The sequence below is a fragment of the Rhinatrema bivittatum genome, chromosome 3 (assembly GCF_901001135.1).
Source record: "Rhinatrema bivittatum chromosome 3, aRhiBiv1.1, whole genome shotgun sequence".
In the NCBI taxonomy this organism is placed as follows: domain Eukaryota; kingdom Metazoa; phylum Chordata; class Amphibia; order Gymnophiona; family Rhinatrematidae; genus Rhinatrema; species Rhinatrema bivittatum.
The window spans coordinates 494,848,000-494,872,473 of NC_042617.1; the positions used below are offsets into that span (position 1 = coordinate 494,848,000).

General features: G+C 44.9%; 1 protein-coding gene across 1 annotated transcript in view; it reads right to left on the reverse strand.

Moving 5' to 3' along the window:
• Positions 1-24,474, reverse strand: part of LOC115088631 (cysteine-rich venom protein-like) — a 159,832-nt gene that overhangs the window by 67,339 nt on the left and 68,019 nt on the right. The window contains exons 4-5 of the mRNA XM_029596892.1: positions 17,058-17,114; positions 15,311-15,427 (exon numbers count right to left, since the gene is read on the reverse strand). Of these exons, the coding sequence (XP_029452752.1) occupies positions 15,311-15,427; positions 17,058-17,114 (174 nt within the window). The remainder of the gene's footprint in view (positions 1-15,310; positions 15,428-17,057; positions 17,115-24,474) is intronic.

Sequence of the window (24,474 nt, forward strand, 5' to 3'; positions counted from 1 at the left end):
CTATCCCTATTCATACCAGGATTGTTGTGATCTTCCTGCACACAGTGCCCTAACCCTGACACCAGGGGTGTTGTGATCTTCCTGCACACAGTGCCCTATCCCTATTAATACCAGGAGTGTTGTGATCTTCTTGCACACAGTGCCCTAACCCTGGCACCAGGGGTGTTGTGATCTTCATGTATACAGTGCCCTATCCCTATTAATACCAGGAGTGTTGTGATCTTCCTGCACACAGTGCCCTATCCCTATTCATACCAGGAGTGTTGTGATCTTCCTGCACACAGTGCCCTAACCCTGACACCAGGGGTGTTGTGATCTTCCTGCACACAGTGCCCTATCCCTATTAATACCAGGAGTGTTGTGATCTTCTTGCACACAGTGCCCTAACCCTGGCACCAGGGGTGTTGTGATCTTCATGTACACAGTGCCCTATCCCTATTAATACCAGGAGTGTTGTGATCTTCCTGCACACAGTGCCCTATCCCTAATACCAGGGGTGTTGTGATGTTCCTGCACACAGTGCCCTATTCCTGATACCGGGGGTGTTGCGATCTTCCTGCACACAGTGCCCTATTCCTGATACCGGGGGTGTTGTGATCTTGCACACATCCCGGTATCAGGGATAGGGCACTGCATGCAGGAAGATCACAACACTCCTGGTATTAATAGGGATAGGGCACTGCATGCAGGAAGATCACAACACCCCTGGTATCAGGGATAGGGCACTGTGTGCAGGAAGATCACAATACCCCGGAGGAGTGAGGGTCAGGCAGCTGTGAAGCCAGCCTCTCACTAGTAATGCAGGGAGGGAGCTGTCTCAGACTTCACCATCCTCCCCCCCCCCCTCACCCACACACCATTCACTAGCTGGGACATGGGGGAAGTCAGGAGTGAGGGTCAGGCAGCTCCCCTCTGTCTGTGAAGCCAGCCTCTCACTAGTAATGCAGGGAGGGAGCTGTCTCAGACTTCACCATCCACCCCCCCCCCTCACCCACACACCATTCACTAGCTGGGACATGGGGGAAGTCAGGAGTGAGGGTCATGCAGCTCCCCCCTGTCTGTGAAGCCAGCCTCTCACTAGTAATGCAGGGAGGGAGCTGTCTCAGACTTCACCATCCTCCCCCCCCCCTCACCCACACACCATTCACTAGCTGGGACATGGGGGAAGTCAGGAGTGAGGGTCAGGCAGCTCCCCCCTGTCTGTGAAGCCAGCCAATCACTAGTAATGCAGGGAGGGAGCTGTCTCAGACTTCACCATCCTCCCCCCCCCCCCTCACCCACACACCATTCACTAGCTGGGACATGGGGGAAGTCAGGAGTGAGGGTCAGGCAGCTCCCCGCTGTCTGTGAAGCCAGCCTCTCACCAGTAATGCAGGGAGGGAGCTGTCTCAGACTTCACCATCCTCCCCCCCCCCCCTCACCCACACACCATTCACTAGCTGGGACATGGGGGAAGTCAGGAGTGAGGGTCAGGCAGCTCCCCCCTGTCTGTGAAGCCAGCCTCTCACTAGTAATGCAGGGAGGGAGCTGTCTCTGACTTCACCATCCTCCCCCCCCCCCCTCACCCACACACCATTCACTAGCTGGGACATGGGGGAAGTCAGGAGTGAGGGTCAGGCAGCTCCCCCTGTCTGTGAAGCCAGCCTCTCACTAGTAATGCAGGGAGGGAACTGTCTCAGACTTCACCATCCTCCCCCCCCCCCTCACCCACACACCATTCACTGGCTGGGACATGGGGGAAGTCAGGAGTGAGGGTCAGGCAGCTCCCCCCTGTCTGTGAAGCCAGCCTCTCACTAGTAATGCAGGGAGGGACCTGTCTCAGACTTCACCATCCTCCCCCCCCCCCCCTCACCCACACACCATTCACTGGCTGGGACATGGGGGAAGTCAGGAGTGAGGGTCAGGCAGCTCCCCCCTGTCTGTGAAGCCAGCCTCTCACTAGTAATGCAGGGAAGGAGCTGTTTCAGCTTCACCATCCTCCCCCCCCCCCCCTCACCCACACACCATTCTCTAGCTGGGACATGGGAGAAGTCAGGAGTGAGGGTCAGGCAGCTCCCCCCTGTCTGTGAAGCCAGCCTCTCACTAGTAATGCAGGGAGGGGGCTGTCTCAGACTTCACCATTCTCCCCCCCCCCCCTCACCCACACACCATTCACTAGCTGGGACATGGGGGAAGTCAGGAGTGAGGGTCAGGCAGCTCCCCCCCTGTCTGTGAAGCCAGCCTCTCACTAGTAATGCAGGGAGGGAGCTGTCTCAGACTGGTATCAGGGATAGGGCACTGAGTGCAGGAAGATCACAACACCCCTGGTGCCAGGGTTAGGGCACTGTGCGCAGGAAAATCACAACACCCCTGGTGCCAGGGTTAGGGCACTGTGTGTGCAGGAAGATCACAACACTCCTGGTATTAATAGGGATAGGGCACTGTGTGCAGGAAAATCACAACACCCCTGGTGCCAGGGTTAGGGCACTGTGTGTGCAGGAAGATCACAACACTCCTGGTATTAATAGGGATAGGGCACTGTGTGCAGGAAGATCACAACACCCCTCGTGCCAGGGTTAGGGCACTGTGTGCAGGAAAATCACAACACCCCTGGTGCCAGGGTTAGGGCACTGTGTGTGCAGGAAGATCACAACACCCCTGGTGCCAGGGTTAGGGCACTGTGTGTGCAGGAAGATCACAACACCCCTGGTGCCAGGGTTAGGGCACTGTGTGCAGGAAAATCACAACACCCCTGGTGCCAGGGTTAGGGCACTGTGTGTGCAGGAAGATCACAACACTTCTGGTATTAATAGGGATAGGGCACTGTGTGCAGGAAAATCACAACACCCCTGGTGCCAGGGTTAGGGCACTGTGTGTGCAGGAAGATCACAACACTCCTGGTATTAATAGGGATAGGGCACTGTGTGCAGGAAGATCACAACACCCCTGGTGCCAGGGTTAGGGCACTGTGTGCAGGAAAATCACAACACCCCTGGTGCCAGGGTTAGGGCACTGTGTGTGCAGGAAGATCACAACACCCCTGGTGCCAGGGTTAGGGCACTGTGTGTGCAGGAAGATCACAGCACTCCTGGTATTAATAGGGATAGGGCACTGTAAGAGATGACTGTAGTAGATTGAATAAAGATCTGATGTTTCTGCTCTCCTCACACCAAACAAAAGCAACACACAAGCAGAGAAGCCCTTCTTACAAAGCTGAGCTATTGAGTTAAGTAGGAGGAAAAGTAAACATACTGGTGCCAGTGTGGCTACTTAAAAAATACACTTACCAACAATCAATTACATATATTTGAACTGTGTACAGTTCCACCCAGGACCACCTTTCTAAAATGCACAGTGATTGGCAAATTCAACATGCACTAGATTTCAGGTGCCTGCTAACAAAAATAATAAACAAACAAGTTCTAGTCACGTGAGTGCTGATCATCACATTACTTTTTTTGTCAAGCTTCCAACTGTTTCCATTTCACATCCCCCCAACCATTACCTCAGTGTTAACCTTGGTAACATCAATAGATAAGAGCACAGCCAGCCAATAGGAATACATATTCATTCCTAAGTGATCTTTACTGACCTGGGAAGTGTGAACACTTTGTTTCATTTTCTGTTGATGTTCATGAGTTTCCAGTTCCATTTCCCATCCCCCCAACCATCACCTCAGTGGTAACCTTGGTAACATCAATAGATAAGAGGGCAGCCAGCCAATAGGAACACATATTCATTCCTAACTGACCTTCAGTGACCTGGAAAGTGTTTATTTGTATCATTTTCAGTTAGTGCGCACTAACTCGAGTTAGTGCGCACTAACTCCTGTTAGTGCGCACTAACACGATTTAACGATTTTTAACGATAAATCGTTAGAATTTCTATTGTATCGTGTTCTATAACGATTTAAGACGATATTAACATTATCGGACGATAATTTTAATCGTTGAAAAACGATTCACATCCCTACTGAGAGTTCTTTCTTTAGCCAAATATTGAATATTTTCTGTTGTTGGATCTTTTGGCTATCATTGAGTTCGTCATAGCACTTAAACCACTGGCATCCAAAACAAAAAGTGCAGAGAAGAATTTTCAATCCCAAAGAATTTTAATGCAGTTTGTTGGACAAAGATTGTGTCACGGTCCCGTGTTTCACCTCGGGCTGCATCGGGAGGGAGCACAAGGAGTTCAAAGAATAAACTGACTGAAAAGTAAATTCACGTATGGCAGGGAGCCCGAGGCGAAACACGGGACCGTGTCACAATCTTTGTCCTTCAACAAACTGCATTAAAATTCTTTGGGATTGAACATTCTTCTCTGCAGATTTTAATTACCCTAATATTGAATGGGTAAATGTAACATCAGGACTTTCTAGAGACATACAGTTCCTGGATGTAATAAATGACTGCTTCATGGAGAAATTGGTTCAGGAACCAACAAGAGAGGGAGCTATTTTAGATTTAATTCTTAGTGGAATACAGGATTTGGTGAGAGAGGTAACGGTTGTGGGGCCACTTGGCAACAGTGATCATAACATGATCAAATTTAAACTAATAACTAGAAGAGGAACAATAAGTAAATCTGCAGCTCTAACACTAAACTTTAAAAAGGGAAATTTTGATAAAAGAGAAAAATAGTTAGAAAAAAAACTGAAAGGTGCAGCTGCAAAGGTTAAAAATGTTCAAAAAGCATGGACATAGTTTAAAAATGCAATCCTAGAGGTGCAGTCCATATGTATTCCACACATTAAGAAAGGTGGAAGGAAGGCAAAACAATTACTGTCATGGTTAAAAGGTAAGGTGAAAGAGGCTATTTTAGCCAAAAATACATCCTTCAAAAATTGGAAGAATGATCCATCTGAAGAAAATAGGATAAAACATAAGCATTGTCAAGTTAAGTGTAAAACATTGATAAGACAGGCGAAGAGAGAATTTGAAATGAAATTGGCCACAGATGCAAAAACTCATAATAAGATATTTTTAAAATATATCCGAAGCAAGAAACCTGTGAGGGAGTCGTTGGACCTTTAGATGACCGAGGGGTTAAAGGGGATCTTAGGGAAGATAAGGCCATTGCAGAAAAACCTCATGGATTCTTTGCTTCCGTGTTTAATAATGAGGATGTTGGGGAGATACCAGTTCTGGAGATGGTTTTCAGGGGTGATGAGTCAGACGAACTGAACAAAATCACTGTGAACCTGGAATATGTAGTAGGCTAGATTGACAAACTAAAGAGTAGCAAATCACCTGGACCAGATGGTATGCATCCTAGAGTACTGAAGGAACTAAAAAATGAAATTTCTGATCTATTAGTTAAAATTTGTAACCTATCATTAAAATCATCCTTTGTACCTGAAGACTGGCCAATGTAACCCCAATATTTAAAAAAGGCTCCAGGGGCGATCCGGGTAACTATAGACCAGTGAGCCTGACTTCAGTGCTGGGAAAAATAGTGGAAACTATTCTCAAGATCAAAATTGTAGAGCATATAGAAAGACATGGTTTAATAGAACACAGTCAACATGGATTTACCCAAGGGAAGTCTTGCCTAACAAATCTGCTTCATTTTTTTGAAGGGGTTAATAAACAGGTGGATAAAGGTGAACTGGTAGATGTAGTGTTTTTGGATTTTCAGAAGGCGTTTGACAAAGTCCCTCATGAGAGTCTTCTAAGAAAACTAAAAAGTCATGGGATAGCAGGCAAAGTCCTTTCGGGGATTACAAACTGGTTAAAAGACAGGAAACAGAAAGTAGAATTACATGGTCAATTTTCTAAGTGGAAAAGGGTAAACAGTGGAGTGCCTCAGGGAGCTGTACTTGGACCGGTGTTTTTCAATATATATATAAATGATCTGGAAAGGAATAGGGTGAGTGAGGTTATCAAATTTGCGGATGATACAAAATTATTCAGAGTATTTAAATCACAAGCGGATTGCGATACATTACAGGAGGAACTTGCAAGACTGGAAGATTGGGCATCCAAATGGCAGTTGAAATTTAATGTGGACAAATGCAAGGTGTTGCATATAGGGAAAAATAATCCTTGCTGTAGTTACACGATGTTAGGTCCCAGGAAAAAGATCTATGCATCATAGTGGATAATACTTTAAAATTGTCGGCTCAGTGTGCTGCAGCAGTGAAAAAAGCAAATAGAATGTTAGGAATTATTAAGAAGGGAATGGTTAATAAAACGGAAAATGTCATAATGCCTCTCTATCGCTCCATGGTGAGACTGCACCTGGAATACTGTGTACAATTCTGGTCGCCGCTTCTCAAAAATGATATAGTTGCGATGGAGAAGGTACAGAGAAGGGCAACCAAAATGATAAAGGGGATGGAATAGCTCCCCTATGAGGAAAGGCTGAAGAGTTTAGGGCTGTTCAGCTTGGAGAAGAGGCGGCTGAGTGGGATATGATAGAGGTCTTTAAGATCATGAGAGGTCTTGAATGAGTAGATGTGAATCGGTTATTTACGCTTTCAAATAATAGAAGGACTAGGGGGCATTTCATGAAGTTAGCAAGTAGCACATTAAAGACTAATCAAAGAAAATTCTTTTTTCACTCGACGCACAATAAAGCTCTGGAATTTGTTGGAGGATGTGGTTAGAGCAGTTAGTGTAGCTGGGTTCAAAAAAGGTTTGAATAAGTTCTTTAAGGAAAAATCCATTAACTGCTATTAATCAAGTTTGCTTAGGGAATAGCCACTGCTATTGATTGTATCAGTGGCATGGGACCTTCTTGTGTTTGGGTAATTGCCAGGTTCTTGTGGCCTGGTTTGGCCTCTGTTCTTATGTTCTTATGTCTCCCTGCTCCTCAGAGTTGCCTCTCAGAACTGCCTCTCTGCTTTGGAGACTCGACTCGGCACTCCCTCGCTCCTCGGGGCATGCCTACGTTCTACACTGGTGACTGTGCTTGCACCTCCCCGCTTCTCGGGATGGGGTCTCCATTCCTCTACCAGAGGTTCCATTGGGTGCAGCCCTGCTCCTCGGAGTTGCTTACGACATTACTTGGAGACTCAACTCAGGCTTCCCCACTCCGCAGGAGAGCCTACGTCATCTCGCCAGTGCCTTCCTCACTACGCATCTCCGCCCCTCGGGGCTGTCTCCTAGGGATGTGAATCGCTTCATGATTTAAAATATCGTCCGATATATTTTAAATCGTCAAAAATCGTTAGAGGCGATATACAATTTATTTTATTTATTTATTTATTTATTTATTTATGTATTTATTTATTTAAAATTTTTATATACCGACATTCATCCAGGATATCATATCGGTTCACATTGTAACGCAAAAACAAACGCACGGCATGGCGCTTTACATTGAACAGTAAAAACATGATAACAAGGCATTAACGAGAGGGGGGAACAATAATATGGGAAGTTTTGCAATAAAATTATAAACAAAGTTTGCAATTATATACATATGTACAAAAGAAAGAAAACTATGAGGTTAATTTTAATCAGGCTAGGATATAAGATGGGGAAGAGAAGGGAGGAGAGGGAGGAAAGAGGGGGGGCAGAGAGAAAGAAAAGAAGGTGGAGGAGAAAAGGGGAGGGGAGAGAGGGGCGGTAGAATGGGAAACAGGGGAGGAGTGTGGAGAGTGGGGACAGTGGTGAGGTATAGTGAAAAATTAAGTGTATGCTTTTGCAAAGAGCCAGGTCTTGAGCTTCCGCTTGAAAGATTTGAGGCATTCTTCTTGCCGTAGTTCAACAGGCATTTTGTTCCAGAGGGTCGGCCCGGCTATCGATAGTGCACGGGCTCTTGTGGAAGTGAGTTTATAGAGTTTAGGAGAGGGGATAGGCATGGTTGCGAGATGTGCTAGTCTGGTGGGCTTATTAGACTGGTGAAAACGGAAGGATTCATTGAACCAGTTCATTTCGGGATTGTATAGGGCTTTGTGGATGAGAGAGAGAGCCTTATATTGTATGCGGGAGGCTATTGGAAGCCAATGTAGATCTTTTAGAACAGGTGTAATATGGTCATGTCTACGTAAATTGGTCAAGATCCGGGCTGTGGTGTTTTGTAAGATTTGAATGGGATGGATGGCATTATTAGGTAGGCCGAGGAGTAGGGAATTGCAGTAGTCGGTTTTGGCAAAGATTGTGGTTTGGAGAACTGTACGGAAATCGGGGGGATGTAATAAGGGTTTGAGTTTTTTTAGTGTGTGGAGTTTAAAGAAGCCGTCTTTTAGAATGTTATTTATGAATTTCTTTAGTGTGACGTGACCATCAAGAATGATACCCAGATCACGGACTTGTTGAGCAAATTGGAACTGAGGAAAAGGGGGGAGGATCGGTTGGCTTTGGGGTGAGATGAGCATAATTTCAGTTTTATTGGTATTAAGAGCAAGGTGGATGGAGGAAAGGAGATTGTTAATGGAATGGAGGGTTTCATTCCAGAAGTCCATGGTTTTTGATAGGGAGTCAGTGATGGGTATAAGCAGCTGAACATCATCAGCATATATGTAATGAGGGAGGTTTAGACTGGAGAGGAAGTAACAGAGGGGCAGAATGTAAATATTGAATAGGGTTGAGGATAGGGAGGATCCCTGAGGGACACCTCGGTTGAGGGGGATGGCCTTGGATACGTGATTTCCTAGCTGGATTTTGTAATCTCTATTACTAAGGTAGGAGTTGAACCAATTGTGGGCAACACCTGTAATACCGATTTCAGTTAGCCGCTGTAGGAGAATGGGATGGCTAACGGTGTCGAATGCGGAGGAGATGTCAAGGAAGGCAAGAATGTATGATTGCCCTTTCTCAAATCCTTTGATAATGTGGTCTGTCAGGGAAAGTAAAAGAGTTTCAGTGCTATGAGATTTTCGAAAACCGTATTGTGCGGAGGCCAGGATATGATTTTCTTCTAGGTATTCTGTGAGTTGCTTGTTGACAGTTTTTTCAAGTAGTTTAGAGATGAATGGAAGATTGGATATGGGGCGATAATTAGCTGGATCAGAAGGGTCAAGTTTGGGCTTCTTTAGAATAGGTTTGACTATTGCCTGCTTCAGGGGGAGTGGCACCTGTCCAGAGCTAATGGATAGGTTGATGATTTTTGTTAAAGGTTTGGCAATGATGTTGGGTATTGTAAGAAGATGTTTAGTGGGTATGGTGTCAGATGGGTGGGTGGAAGGTTTGGCTTTCTTGATAAAGGTTTCTATTTCTAATGATGAAGTGCAGTCTAGGGAGGAGAGGGCATTGGTGTAATTACTGGTTTTTGTTTGATTGATGTCAGATTCGATGTGGTTGGTAGGATTGGCAGAGGAAGAGAAGTTGGATAGCAAATTATCCACTTTGGTTTGGAAGAATGTGGCAAGTTCTTCACATTTGGATTTGGCTACTACATCAGGGATGTGAGGGGTAGCTGTTTTAGTGAGGGAATTCACGTAATCGTATAATACTTTAGGGTTGTATTGGAATTGATGAATTTTGTTGGCATAGAAGTCTCGCTTTGTCTTGTTAAGTTTGTCACTATAGAGATTTAGGGAGGATTTAAATTGTGCCAGGTGCGTTTGTGAGGGATCCTTGCGCCAGATCTTTTCAGATTTCCGAAGGAGTTGTTTGAGATTTTTTAACTCTTGGGAATACCATGGTTTCTTACTCTTGTTGTTTTGTGGGCAGACACTTTTGGATTGTAGGGGACAGGTGGTGTTGGCTATACTATTGGTGATGTCAAATCATGAGGTAAGCGCTGTGTCAGCATTGGTAAGCTCTAGATGGTCAAGTTTGTTGGCGAGAGCCGATATAAGGTCGTCTCTTGTGCAATTTTTTCTGTAGTGAATGGTTATGTTTGTGTTGTCATGGCAGGTGGGTGTCTTAATGGAAAGAGAGGTTTCAATGAGGTGATGATCTGACCAGGGGATGGGTGTGTGGGAAGGGTGATCAGTTTGTATGAGGGCATTGGTGAATAGAAGGTCGAGGGTATGGCCCGCCTTGTGAGTAGGAAAATGGATAGATAGCTTATATCCTAAAGCATTTAGTGAATCAAGAAAAGCGTCACAAGAAGGGGTGCGAGGGGAGCTATCAACATGCAAGTTGAAATCTCCAAGTATGATGGCTGGAATGTCAATGGAGATATTCGTTGCAATGTATTCTATAAGGGTTGAGGGGTTGTTATGCAGGGTACCTGGGGGGGGCGTATATAAGACATAATTGTAAAGAAGGGGATTTGAAAAGGCCTATTTCAATTTTCGGAGGGGGCGGAGTAGAGTGGAGAATCATGTTGAACTTTTTCTTTATGATTAAGAGTAAACCTCCTCCTTTCTTTTTTGGCCTGGGGATGGAGAAAGTATCATATGTTTCGGAAGGAAGCTGATTAAGGAGGACAGAGTCGGTATCCTTTAGCCAGGTCTCTGTTAAGGCACAAATATCTGGGTCTTGGTCGGAGGGTAGGTTGCAGAGAAGGGGTATCTTTTTGTTTAGAGATTGGACATTGAGGAGGACAAGAGATAGTGCAGTAAGGCCAATAATTTGGGTAAGAGGGGGGGCGATCATGGAAGGGAGAATAGTTTTTATATGAGAGTGGTGTCGTGGGTATAGGGGGATGATGGGTCTGCGTTTGTTATAGCTGAGGATGGAGATCTGGTGCTGATGCATTTTGTAGGATGGTGTGTTGGGAGGAGGTGTGAGAAAGGAAAGAAGGAAACAAGAAAAAGAAAGGATAATGAGGGATAATTGGGTGATTAGTGCAGCTGAGTTGTGGTGATGGAGAGAAGCACAATGATAGGCAAAACACTTCACTTTTTGAGCACAGTGAGAGGAGCACAATAATAGGCAAAACACTTCAAATTTTTTGAGCACAGTGAGAGGAGCAAAATGATAGGCAAAACACTTCACTTTTTGAGCACAGTGAGAGGAGCACAATGATAGGCAAAACACTTCAATTTTTGAGCACAGTGAAAGGAGCACAATGATAGGCAAAACACTTCAATTTTTGAGCACAGTGAGAGGAGCACAATGATAGGCAAAACACTTCAATTTTTGAGGGCACAGACATCTGTGAAGGAACAGGTGGCAAGTTCATGCGTCGGGGGATATAGCCTAGAAAAGGAAGGCTCTTACCCCAACAGGAGGGTCACTTCCATCTTTGACCCTTTGTTTTTGTCGATAAATTCCCCCGATTTATCGTCAAAAATCGTAAATCGGGGGAAGGGGGAGGGCAGGAAAACCGGCACACTAAAACAACCCTAAAACACACCCCGACCCTTTAAAATAAATCCCCCACCCTCCCGAACCCCCCCAAAATGCCTTAAATTACCTGGGGTCCAGTGGGGGGGGGGGTCACTGTATGGCCGGCGTATGGCCGGCGCCATTTTGTACGGCAAAACGATTCGAGTGCAGGAGGTCGTTCCCGGACCCCCGCTGGACTTTTGGCAAGTCTTGTGGGGGTCAGGAGGCCCCCCCAAGCTGGCCAAAAGTCCCTGGGGATCCAGCGGGGGTCCGGAAGCGATCTCCTATGCTCCTGACGTCGGGGGACAAAAAAACAAAATGGCGCCGGCGCTACCTTTGCCCTGTCATATGACAGGGCAAAGGTAGCGCCGGCGCCATTTCTACAACGCACCGGAGGCCCGAGAGTAAAAGATCACACCGGGACCCCCCCCTCTGGACCCCAGGTAATTTAAGGCATTTTGGGGGGGGGGGTTCGGGAGGGTGGGGGATTTATTTTAAAGGGTCGGGGTGGGTTTTAGGGATGTTTTAGTGTGCCGGTTTTCCCGCCCTCCCCCGATTTATGATTTACACGATATTTAAAAAAACAAAACCGCGATGATCCGATTCCCTCCCCCCCCCAGCCGAAATCGATCGTTAAGACGATCGATCACACGATTCACATCTCTACTGTCTCCTCTGCAAACCTCCTGAACTTCATGCCTCGCGCTCCCTGCTCCTCGGGCCTGCCTAGCGCCTCTCTCTCGGAAGTTCCTGCTTGGCACTTGGTCTCCAGCTCAGCCTGTATGCTGTGGGGTCCCTCTGAACTGTGTCACTCACCCTGCTCCTCGGGGCCTCCCACAGACTTCTCTCCACAAGCTCCTGCAATCACGTGGCTAAGACGTGGGATGCTCTGTTCCTCTACACACTACTACATCGCCTGCTACACTTGACCTCGCCTCCTGTTGGTGAGGACCTGTGGGGTTCCTCCCCACAGGTGGTATCAACCCTCACCTCGGGCCAAGGGTCCACGAAACCCACGAATCAACATAGCCTTAACAAATTCATTCCTGCCTGAGGCAAGATCACCTTCACCCAAACAAGTACCCCTAGCCATAATGTTCCATAGGAATCAATGGGAGCACCTCCCACTAAGGTGATCATAGAACTCCATGTTAAAACAGACATGTTGAGCTAGTTCTGGTTTACACCATAATGCACATGGAGGCACTATCCTGTTTTGTTTTTTTTACTGGAATCAGAGCTACATTCTAGGACTATATCATGTCATGTTGCCTTATGCTCATACTCTCTCTCACTCTATCTCTTTTTATGTCCCTATTGTTCTGTTGTCCTTCTCCTTTCCCTTTTTCTACCTCCCCTATTCCCTTTCACCTTAAATTTTTTCAGCATTTACTTCCACATAGTCATCATTGGGAAAGAAACCCTGCCCTCATTGGTATTCTCTTTACTTAGAATGATTTTTGTTTGTTCAGTGAAATGCAAGAACTAAAGCAGACATAAACATAGAAACAAGGATCTCAAAAATGGTAATACATATTCCAATTTACTGCATATTAAACTAAGAGGACACTAATCATGAATCCTTGAAGAATTAAGAACAAAACATTTGCATGTATCAATCCTAATACATTATAACCGCAATAAGTGCAGATAGATTGCATAGTCCATAGGCATTCAAAGACTGTTCTTTATTATTCTTATATTCCGGCAACTCCACTGTTTTACATCAAGCTTTATAAGCGTAATTCAATAGGTCCCCTGACACGGTCCCATGTTTCGCCGAGGCTGCATCAGGAGGGACTGTAGATATAAATCAATAATTCTGAAAATAAAATATATAAAATGGACTATGTAAATAGATGAACCATGAACCAACCAAAAATCTAATTTGACAATTTCAATAGTAAAAAAAGTATTTACATAGCAAAGCATGTCCTCATAGAATTTGACAGGGAGTGCTAGTGCGTCCATTACTTAACTCTGATTGGCTCTAATCAGCTTGGCCCCTGATTGGCCATTCCCTGCAGAAAGTTGATTGGTTCTTCGTGCCTTTGTTTTTCGTGCCTTTTACTCTGTTAAAAAACCCTGGGTAATGTGTATAGATGCGCTCACTGTCAAATTCTAGGAGGACATTCTTTGGTATGTAAATACTTTTTTTACTTTTGAAATTGTCAAATTTGATTTTTGGTTGGTTCATGGTTCATCTATTTATTTACATAGTCCATTTTATATATTTTATTTTCAGAATTATTGATTTATATCTACAGTCCTTCCCGATGCAGCCTCAGCAAAACACGGGACCGTGTCGGGGGACCTATTGAACTATGCTGATAACAAAGCTTGATGTAAAACAGTAGAGTTGCCGGAATATAAGAATAATAAAGAACAGTCTTTGAATGCCTATGGACTATGCAATGTTTCTGCATTTATTGCGGTTATAATATAGTTGTTGAGTGCAGCCTGGCTCTGGTGTTGTTTTGGAATCAATCCTAATACAAACATCACCAAAATTAAAAAAAAAACTTTTGGAGGGGATTAATATTAATTAGTTTAGGATGCTGGTAAAGGTGTTAACAGGGGCATTAAAAAGTCAAGTTAGGCAGAATTAAACAGAGACAGGGCTTGTAAATGAATGTAAACTTCAGTTACACAAAAGATGTTTAAGTGGTAACCTCCCCTCCTCTTTCTACTTTAGATCTGCATATTGAATGTGAATATTTGTATTCATATTTTCATAACACTCCCTGAATTGCTCTTTGCATACCTATGAACTTTATAGAATAAAGGCCATAGAGATAAACACAAGTTACAAAGAAACACTGTTAAAAAAATATCATGTCTAGCTTGAATAATTTCCATACATGGAAGGGGAAAGCTCACTGAACAGGCCCAACTGGCTTGATAAATGTAAATAAATCTCTTGAATATTCATATTACATATCCTGAAAACTATACTGGTTTATGGCTCTTGAAGACAGGATTGACATAACTGGAATAAAATAGTACGACTGTTTAAAGGGGGCAGAGTCAACCTAAAAATCTCACAGAGTGGAAGGGGGGAAGAGGAGTATACAGAAAATATTTTTGGGTGGTACGTTGATTTCCATGTTTAATAGTTATAGATTTATTCTGTTTTGTATATTTTAGAAAGGAAATGTTTGAAATTGTTGGACTTGCAATCCTATGTGTATTTTGCTGAATTGTATTATTATTAAGTCTGTCTGTTCTTAACTGCTCAATAAAAATTTAAAAATCAAAATCTCAAAGAGTATAAGTAAGAATTTGGAATCATGTAAAGTGAAATATGAGTTACAAGGGGAGCTAGGGAATTAGTATGTATTATGAAAGTTTCAATTTTAAATCCACTTTGGACAGGTTAGTTGACTGTAACAAAGGAAGTTAATGTGTTTGAGGTAAGACAGATGTGATCCAGGAACCTGAGGTTATTGTTCTATATGATTTTTTTATGTAACTCCTATTACTTAATCCCTAACATTGTATTCTATGGATAGGTGATTATAACAGAACAAGGCATTAATTCATAGTCTTCTTTAAAAAAAAAGGTTTGAGATGTGCATGTGTGTGTCAGGGGAGGGCAGGGGTGAGGATAACTCAAAAAGTAGGGAGAAAGGAGGGACACACACATAAATGAGGGTGTCCCTCTTGAAGGTGAGCACTGGTAGATTAGTACATGGAGTCAGTTCTTTTAGGTTATGCTGGGATTCTTCTAGTAGAGGCCTTCTCTGTTGCCAAACACAGAAGTGGCTTCTATTCTATCATGGGTCCTAGAGGTCCAGGAATGTAGTCCTATGCACTATTGCCTAATTACTCCTCATGGAAGTTAGGGTTTGACTAATAAGTACATTAGGATCTGCTTAGGGACAACACCCGATGGAGTCAGAAGGGAAATTTATATTGTTCCCTGTCCAGTTGGGAACTGCCCTTTTAGAAACTGTCTGATCCAACTCTACAATATGAACTACTCGACCACTAATTTGAGCCCGCCCACCAGGAGTTACATAGCCAAAACACAAAGCAGAAGTTTGCTAATAATTGAAGAAAAAAATGTTTGATCTTTTTGAAACATATATTTGACAGACAATATTTTAGCCAAATCAGTGGTATAAGATAAAATACCCACATTGAGTGCAGTAAGGTCTTACCATAATTAACATGTTGCTAGCAGGGGGCATGACATTTCTCCGTAATTTATTGTGAAGATCAACAATTTCTTGTTGAACATTTGCGTTTTGTGTGCTCAAGGAAGCCAATGTTATAGTCTATAAAAATAAAATTAAGAAGTACTTTTGTATTCTGCTTTTGATTTCATTATTATATAACCAATTGAACATTATTACAGTATATCTATTTATGTTAAAATAAAGATATTGCTAATGGTCTTATAAATATGGAATTAAAAACCTGTAGAAGTCAATTCAGAGTAGATAAGCATCATAATATTTGAGCTGAGTTCAGATATGCAGAGCCCCTGGCATTTTTACATTACTTTGAGAAGGGTGCTTACACGAGGCTATTGGCCTCCCATAAGCAATAGCAGCCCCAAAGTCCCAAGGCCTTCATTTTGCATTGTTTGGGGTCTATCATTGCTGAGATAATTTTTCCTGCAGGAAAATACCTCGGGACATGGTATTTTACCATTCAGTAAGCTGGCCAGCAGGAAAGTTATCCGGATAACTGTAGCAAATATTCAGTGGGTTGAATCTCTCACTGAATATACTTGGCTAAAGTTATGTGGATAAAGTTATCTAGGAAACTTAATCCTTAGATGGCTTACTGAATATTGTTTTTTAATGTAGCAGATGAGCAGTCAAGATCTCTCCAGCTCCCTCGTGATGCCCCAAATAAATTGTAATGTAACAGGCAAGCAGCCCCGATCCATCACCCCACTTCCATCCCCTTTCTGAATCTCCCTCCCCCACTTCCCAACCCCCAAAAGTGTACAGCTAAGCCAGCAGGAAAAGGAGAGGTTATGTCTTCTGGCTTCAGTATTAAATGCCGGTATGGCAAAGAGCTGTATCGGTATTTAATATGTACTTATTTACTTCACTGGCTTTCAGATTTTGCAAACCAAAGTCAGCTGGAGAACATTAACTGGCTAGCGCTGATATTCAGAAGTAGCTAGATAAATGTAGACCACACTCCAGAACACCCTCATCCTTCCCCTTTTTAATCCAGCTGTTTTAGCCATGTAATGACTTACATGGCGAAAACATAACCGTTCAGTTTAGAAGGATATTCAAAACACAGGGTTTTATGGCTAAGTCTTGAACTTGAAGGTTAATGATTATAAGATCACCTTACAGAGGTGCTGGGCACCTACACCACATATGAAACCTTTCTCTAACTCCATTCACTATTTGTTAAATCAATTCACACACACAATTTTTATAAAACTTCCCATTTATTGTGTAGGTATTTACTTAATTAATAAGAAATATAAAACACAAACATATTATTCATCAAAAGTTTATTCAATTGTTAGCGACAGAGCACAGCTCTTGATTGTTTTTGTCTTAGAAGTTCGCTGGACAGGTGTATTTTTGATATTCTCTAAGTCTTGAACTTAGCCAGACAAGCCCTTTTAAATATTAAACTCAGTGTTTTCCTGTGGGGAATGCTGCAGGGTTATTTATCATGGCTTTGTCATTCCAGCAGCATTTTCTTTCCTTGGGAAAAAAATACTGTGGTTCATTGAATGACTCCCCCCCCAATTATGTACCTGAGACACTGGAAGATAACATGGCTTTCCAAAGGTCACAAGGAGCATCAGAAGTATTTGAACCTTGGTTTACCTGGTTCTCAGCCTGCTGTTCTAGGAAATGGGATACTCTGCCACTCTAACAACTAAACTAATGCTCTGCTCACATTTGCATTAATCCATTAGCTTACCTTTGCATATCCTTTTCCTGCTTTTAATGTTTTTTGGATTTTATTATGGAAGTCCCTCTAAAAACAATAAAACAAAAATGTAAATACATATACACTCACCCTATTCCTATTTATATACAGTTGGATATCCTGAAAATTTTGCAGCACTTGTAGATTAGTATTCTCCAACTAGAGTTACCAACTGCATGGTTTTGGACCAGGCAGCAGGTTTTTAGCTGTCCTGTACACTGTCCGGTCAGAAGTACTGACCGGACACTGAAAATCCATTTTTTGCTGGATGCTCCTTCTCTTTCTCACAGCTTCCTGGTAATAGGGAATGACAGACTGGAGAGCTGAGCTGTGTTCCTGTCCTCTTCCCTCCTTTTCTGTGTTGTGATTGGATGGAATGTGCAGAGGAGGCAGGGAACAGCATAGCCCAGCCTTCAGTTCCCAGTGGCTCCACAGATCTATACAGCAATGCCTTCTGGGTCTTTCCCCCTCCATCACTGAGTGCTGGGCCAAGATTCGAGAGAGAGGGCTGTAGCAAACCAGCTGAGGGATACGGGAGCAGAGAAGGGGAATATAAATTACATTCTGAAATCAAGAAATTACGTTCTGAAATCAAGAAAAAGAGATAAGGGGAGATAAGGGGAGGGAAAGGAAGATAGACACATGGGGAGCAAGGGAGGAAAGAGACACAGAGGGTATATGGAAGGAATGTCATAAGGAAAGGAAGAGGCACAACGGGAGCATGAGGGAAGGAGGGAGATGGGGGGGGGGGGGAAGGAAAAGAGGAGAGTTACAAAGGAAATAGGGACCCAGGAGGAAAGGTAATAGAGAAAAAAGAAGGCACTGGGAAGGAGAGGGAGACAGGAGGGACAAGAGCATAGGGAGGGAGGGGACTAGAGACTGGAGGGCAGAACAAGAGAGCAGTACACAGAAGAGGGGGAGGGCATATTGAGAGACAGGTGGTACAAGAGAGACAGAGATGAAAGGCTGGGAAGTTTTTAAGGAAAAGGAGAGCGAACCACTTGAGTCTGAGACAAAAGGCTGTGTGTTTGAGAGTGTGCATATGTGTATAATAGGCTGTGTGTGTGTGTCTGTCTGGCAGAGGAGGCTGAGTGTGTATCTGACAGAGGAGTCTGTGAGTATGAGAGAGGAGGTTGCGCAGACAAGAATAAACAGCAGACGAACCAGAATTAGGAACCAGGAAATCAGTCCGAGGGTAAGGCAAGGCTGGACCAGGAGTGGAGGCTAGACCAGGAGTGGAGGCTGGACCAGGAGCGGAGGCTGGATCAGGAACTGCAACTAGATGACTCCAGGAGTGAACCTCATTGCAAGGCGATCTTCTGGAGCAGGGCTTGTGTTTAAATACCCTGCTGGCATCTGACATCACTCTGGGGGCCGGCCGAAGTTTCCTGTGCCTGCAGCTTTAAAAGCTGCCTCTTTGCGCGCATTTGCTGTGGGCGGGGCCATGCCAGAGAACTCGACGGCATCTCCCTCGTGGAGACGCCGCAGCGGAGAAAGGCTCATGCAGGCTTGGAACAGCACCGGAGTGACCGGCAGTGCGTCGAGGCCGGCGGTGGAGGTAAGAGCCCGGTTGCGGGAGCTGCAACTGAGATCGCAACACAAATTTTACAAGAAGAAATTTCTACCATTAAAAATGAGTTGGGGGCACTGTTGGCCACGTGACGGGATGGCCGCTTAAACAAGGGGCTCTCACCCTGCTCCTCCTTGAATTTTAAAATTAGTTACGCTACAATGTGCAAACCGCGTTTTTTCACCCCACTATCGGAACGACTGAGCGACGCTGCTTCACTTGCGTAAGAAAAGATAAAAAGTAAATGCTTTTTTTTTAGAAATGGGACTGTGATGGTGAAAGCAGTGTCCGGACAGAGACGCTCTGACTGCCATTTTAGCAAGGCTTACGTGTACTGAGCTCTCTGCCGCGGCACAGGCCTGCATGAGGAGCGCTATTATTATATACTTTAGCGAACATACCACAAAAGAACTTTCAAACCTGTGAACGCTGGGGTCGCTGGCGAAGAGAGATGTTCCCCGGCCCGACTGCCTAATGTGAGGTAAGCCGGAGCGGCAGATCGCAGCGGAGCCACGTGGCAGCAGTGTGGGGTTGCTTTCCTGCATGCTTTTCTGCATGCCTTTCGGCCGGGCGCAAAGTTCTTTGGGAGAAGCTATTTAGTCACACGAGAACATGACCCCCAGTGCAAATCTTAACAGTCTGGAATAGATTTTTTGGGACTGCCTGGCTTTCCCGAGATGCATGAGCTGCAGCGATTAGACATTTGGGACCGGGGCCCTGCCTGCCATTTTGCTACGAGCACTGGTGTGCCTTCCAGGTATGGTACGAGTGGAGGATGAGCTTTGAGACTGTGAAGCGCAATAAGTGTTAATATTTGCAGGGTGAACAATAAGGGACCGGGGAAGAAAATAAAAACAGGAGACAGAAAACCAAAAAAATAAACAAAAAAAAAAAATCTACGGCAACGTGACTTGAAGAAGCGCGGGGGCGCTGAGTGGACAGCTGGGATTTTCGCTCTCCATTTGCTGCCAAGGCTGAGACAGGGTTCAAGCGTGGATTTGGACTCAGGCAGGGAACTGTTCATGTACAGTGTGTACTCCTAGAGACTTCTTCGCCATTATTTCCAGCGCTCTGTTCGTTGGGCCAGTGTGACCTGCTTGAGCCAGTGGTGTAGGGCTGACTGTGAACCACTTTGCGAAGCTAATTGGTGAGGAAGAGGGGTCCAGAGAGGAAGGGGCTGTGGCCTTGCGAAGGGCACGAGCCCTTGGAGGGTGGCGGTCCAGCATTAGAGATCCATTGCCAGATTTTGTAGGAGGCCTCAATCCAGCGAAGCTGGTGGACATGAGCGCACACTGTTTAAGCTCAATCGAGATGGTGGTTTAAGTTGTGGATTACCCGGTCCTTTGTCTTCACCTCTTTAATAGGGGATCCGATAGGCCACTTCGCGAGCCTGTGGCATTTTTTTTGATGTGTCTTTTTTCTTTTCAACCAAATTGATGGCTACCAGGAAAAAAGGTGATCTACAAAAGTTTTCATTTACCAGAATGGCGGCTGAGATCCGGCAATCGGGGCCTGATATCACGGACGGAGATGAGGGGAATGGAGGAGGAGGCTCAGACTCTGAGGCGCCGATTTTATCACCACAAGCATTAAAGCATGGGGCACCGTCCCTTTCGGATTTACCAACTAAGGATACGATGAGAGACTGGTTTGTTGAGCTTCGTGCGGATATGAAGAAGAATAAGGAGGAACTGCTCCATTCCTTCTCTGAATTACGGGAGGACTTCCTGGCGCTGGGCCACAGGGTGGACGATTTGGATGTACAAGTGGAAGGCCATGAGGCTGTGCTGGCATCTCTAACTCAGAAAACCACTGAAACGCATAATGAACTGCTGATTCTACAAGACAAACTTGAGGATATGGAAAACAGGTTGCGGCGAATGAACATCAGACTGCGAGGGGTGCCAGAAACGACAGAATTTAGAGATAGCATGGAGGCTGCACAATCTTTTTGCTCCTTTCTTCTTGATCAAGGAACAGAGGGGTTACTGTCCCCGGACAGTGCTGTGACACAAACTCCACTTACAATAGAGAGAGCACACAGGGCACTGGGAGTACGCAGAGATAACAAACCGCGAGATATCATAATAAACTTTAATAGCTATCTGGAAAAGGAAAATATTCTGGCGGTGGCACGTAAGAAACAGCAGTGGAATTGGCGAAATGCTACAGTGTCGGTTTACCAAGATCTGGCAGCTAGTACCTTAAAGAAAAGATATGACTTGAAGGGTGTTACAGCAGCGTTACGCGAAGCAGACATAAGATACAGATGGAATTTTCCCTTCTCCCTGTCTTTTCAAAAGGAAGGGAAGACATATCGCTTGAAAACAGTGAAGGAGGCATCTGCTGTTTTTCAGCAGGCAAATCTAGAGCTCCCTCCGTCTGTTACGGAGGGAACAGCCACGAAGCCGCAAGGTCCTGCGGTGATGAGTTGGAGGCGGGTGGAGCGCCCGAAGAGGAAAACAGCGTCCAAAGTATCATCAGCGTTGGAGAAGGCAACGGAGCAAGGCTGAACGAAATAGTCCAGACACACTTGTTGTTTAGTGGGGGAATTTTAATCAGGGTTGTTATCCAAAAGCTTTTCCTTAAATGTTTATTGATGTAAGGTAGAAGGGTCAAAAGCTTAGAAGGGAAAAAGGAAAAAGAAAGAAGGGGGAAAACAAAACAAAACAAAAAAAAGAACAAAAAACAAAAAAAAGGTTTGCACATTACTGATTACATTGGGCTTTAGCGTACTGGGAGGGGGGAGGAGTGGGGGGGGAGGGTGGCTGTTCTGTCTGTGGTACTCCCTCCAGTGCAGACCCGGATGGGAGAGGTCCCGGGTCTGCATCATAATGATCGGAGTATGATCTCAGGGGTTAAGGTGACAGGAATAGGGATGGTGGGAGGTAGAGGGGGTGGGGGGTGGGGAACCTATGGGGAGGGGAGGGGAGAGGGAGGGTTTGGAGGAAGAGGTGATTGTGGGCTTTTTAAGCCATACCATTCAATATATTCTTTGTGTTGGTGGGGGCGGACTCCAGTGTGTTCTAGATAAAAGGTGAGGACAGGTACAAGCGAGGGCCTTAGCTGGGAGGGCTTTCGTGTGGTCTGCAAAATTAGCTAATGTGTGTTATTTCTTCTTTCAGATGCATGCCTAGTACCCAAACTCGCATAGTCTCCTGGAATGTATGTGGTATTCATACCCCGATTAAGAGAAATAAGATCTTACAAGCTTTGAAGCGTAGAGGGACGGCTGTTGGGTTCCTACAGGAGACACATCTTACAGATGCTGAACACACTAAATTAGTTGGAGGTTGGGTGGGAGAGGTCCACTATGCATCTGCTACTACTCGTTCGGCTGAGGTGGCGATTCTGGTTAATAAATTGTTACCATATAAAGTCCAAACGGAGATTAAAGATCCGGAGGGCCGATTTCTTATACTGGTTGGAGAATTATACACCCAACCATTAATATTATGTAACCTATATGCCCCGAACACCTTTAGCCAAAATTTTATTCAGGACGTGTACAAGCATCTCCTTCCCTATATCTCAGATACTGTCATTGTGGGGGGAGACTTTAATACGATTCGAGACCCACAGCTAGATGCCTCGCAGAATTGCCAGAGAGAATATGGAATAGGTAAGGGACCAGCTCTATTAGAGAAAAACTTGCATTTAGTAGACACATGGCGTACTTTGCATCCAGGGGAAAAATCTTTTACCCATCTATCTCGGGCACACGCCTCCTATTCTCGTTTCGACTTTTTCTTAACTAGTGCACATAGGTTCCCTCAGATACAAGAGACGGGTATTGATGATATCCTGATTTCGGATCATGCTCCGGTCTGGATAGATGTCCAAGCTGGGTGTCCTGAGCCGGGGGCTCGGACGTGGAGATATCCCTACTATCTGGCTGAGGATAAACAGTTTAATGAGTATTTAACAGAACGATGGGAGGATTATGCGTCCTTGAACCAAGCTCATTCTGTACAGCCAGTGTTGTTTTGGTATACCGCTAAAGCGGTTCTCCGAGGGGATATTATCGCATATGTAGCACATCGTCGGAAGATTTTGAATAAACAAGTCTTATTGTTAACTGACCAATTACGCAGGGCTAAGATTCGTCTGGTACACTCTAATACGAGACAGAGTAGAGATAACTACATATCTATCCAAACTACGCTAAACACAGTTTTACACCAGAGGGCCAAGAAAAGCATCTGATACTACCAACACAGGCTATACCAACATAGCAATAAGGCTGGTAAATTAATGACTCATTTGATTAGATCCTCAAGAGCACCTCGATTTATCACAGGGTTAAAGAACGAGAATGGGCAAGTGGAAACAAACACGCGTACCATACTGCGACTTTTTCGAAATTTCTATCAACATTTATACCAGGCGGGGGGTTGGTCGGAGGAGGCATGCAGACAGTTCTGTGGGTCTCTTCCGATTCCCATCCTCACTGAGGAACAAAAACAGGCCTTAAATATGCCGATTTCTGAATCAGAGGTCCGCACGGCTATCTATAAGTCCAAACGCCTGAAAGCCCCAGGACCAGATGGTATCTCGGCAGAATTTTACAAGGGTTTGATTGATAAAGTGACGGGGCCTTTAACCTCACTTTTCTCCTCTTTGATTCGACAGGGGAACTTTCCAGCTCAAATGAATGCCGCCCATATTACTCTTATTCCTAAGGAGGGGAAAGACCCATTACAGCCTGATGCATATCGTCCCATTTCCTTATTGAACTTTGACCAGAAGCTGTTGGCCAAAATATTGGCGGATCGTTTAGCGATCGTTCTGCCCTCCCTAGTGGGATCCCATAAGGTGGGATTTGTTCGGAGGAGATATGCCCTCTCAAATATTAGGAGGATTTTAGTAGCCATGGAAATGTGTCGTCACACGAATACTCCCTATTTGGCTATTAGCTTTGACGCCGAAAAGGGGGCCTTTGTAGGGATGTGCATTCGTATTGACCGCATATGAAAAACGCTACTCATATTTTTTTTTTAACTTAAAAAAAAGATGAGGCTTATACGAGCAGATTTCCGACATATTGAACATAGATATATTGGATACGGCGAATCGCCATGCGCGCGCTTTCTCGCCGCCATTAGCTGCGAGCTCGGAGCCCCGGATTACCTGAAAATGGCGGCGCCCCTGCGGTAACCATGCCAACCTGTCTGACCCTGTCCTGTGAGTCTCAGTGACTCACAGGAAAGGGTGGGACAGGTCGGCATGGATACCGGAACGCAGCGAATCTGCGTTCACCTTTTCAGAGAAGCACTGAATGCAGCGAATCGCGCTGTCATTCAGTGCTTCTCTGAGGATTTTCTGACGAGCCAGCACTATAAAAGCAGCAGCAGCACGAGGGCTGACGGACATTGTCAGCGATTCTGTGGGGAGGTGGCATCGGGATCGTGCAGGGTGGGCTCAGGCAGGCTGAGGCAGACAAGATAGCAGAACCAGATTTCATAGACAACACAGAACAGAACCAAATTTGATAGACAACACAGAACAGATTCTTTGTTAGGGAAAAAAAAAAAAAGAACATTGTTATTGAGTGAGTCTGTACATTTTATCCTGGGCAGTGCCAGGCAGGGCTGGCAGTACTCTGCCTCATATTTGCTATTTTTAAACAGACTTAAAAGCATTCTCCTTGAGTGGTTCAGTGCTGGGTGGGCAGCAGTTCCAGGGCTGGGAGTACTCTGCCTCATATCTACTTTAGTTCTATGTGCACTGCAGTGCACACAGACAGACACATTCCGTGCATTGCCAGGCAGGCAGTGAGGCAGTGGGCATTGTAAACAGAGTGAAGATTGGCCTTCAGCGAGTCTGTTCAATTTGCTA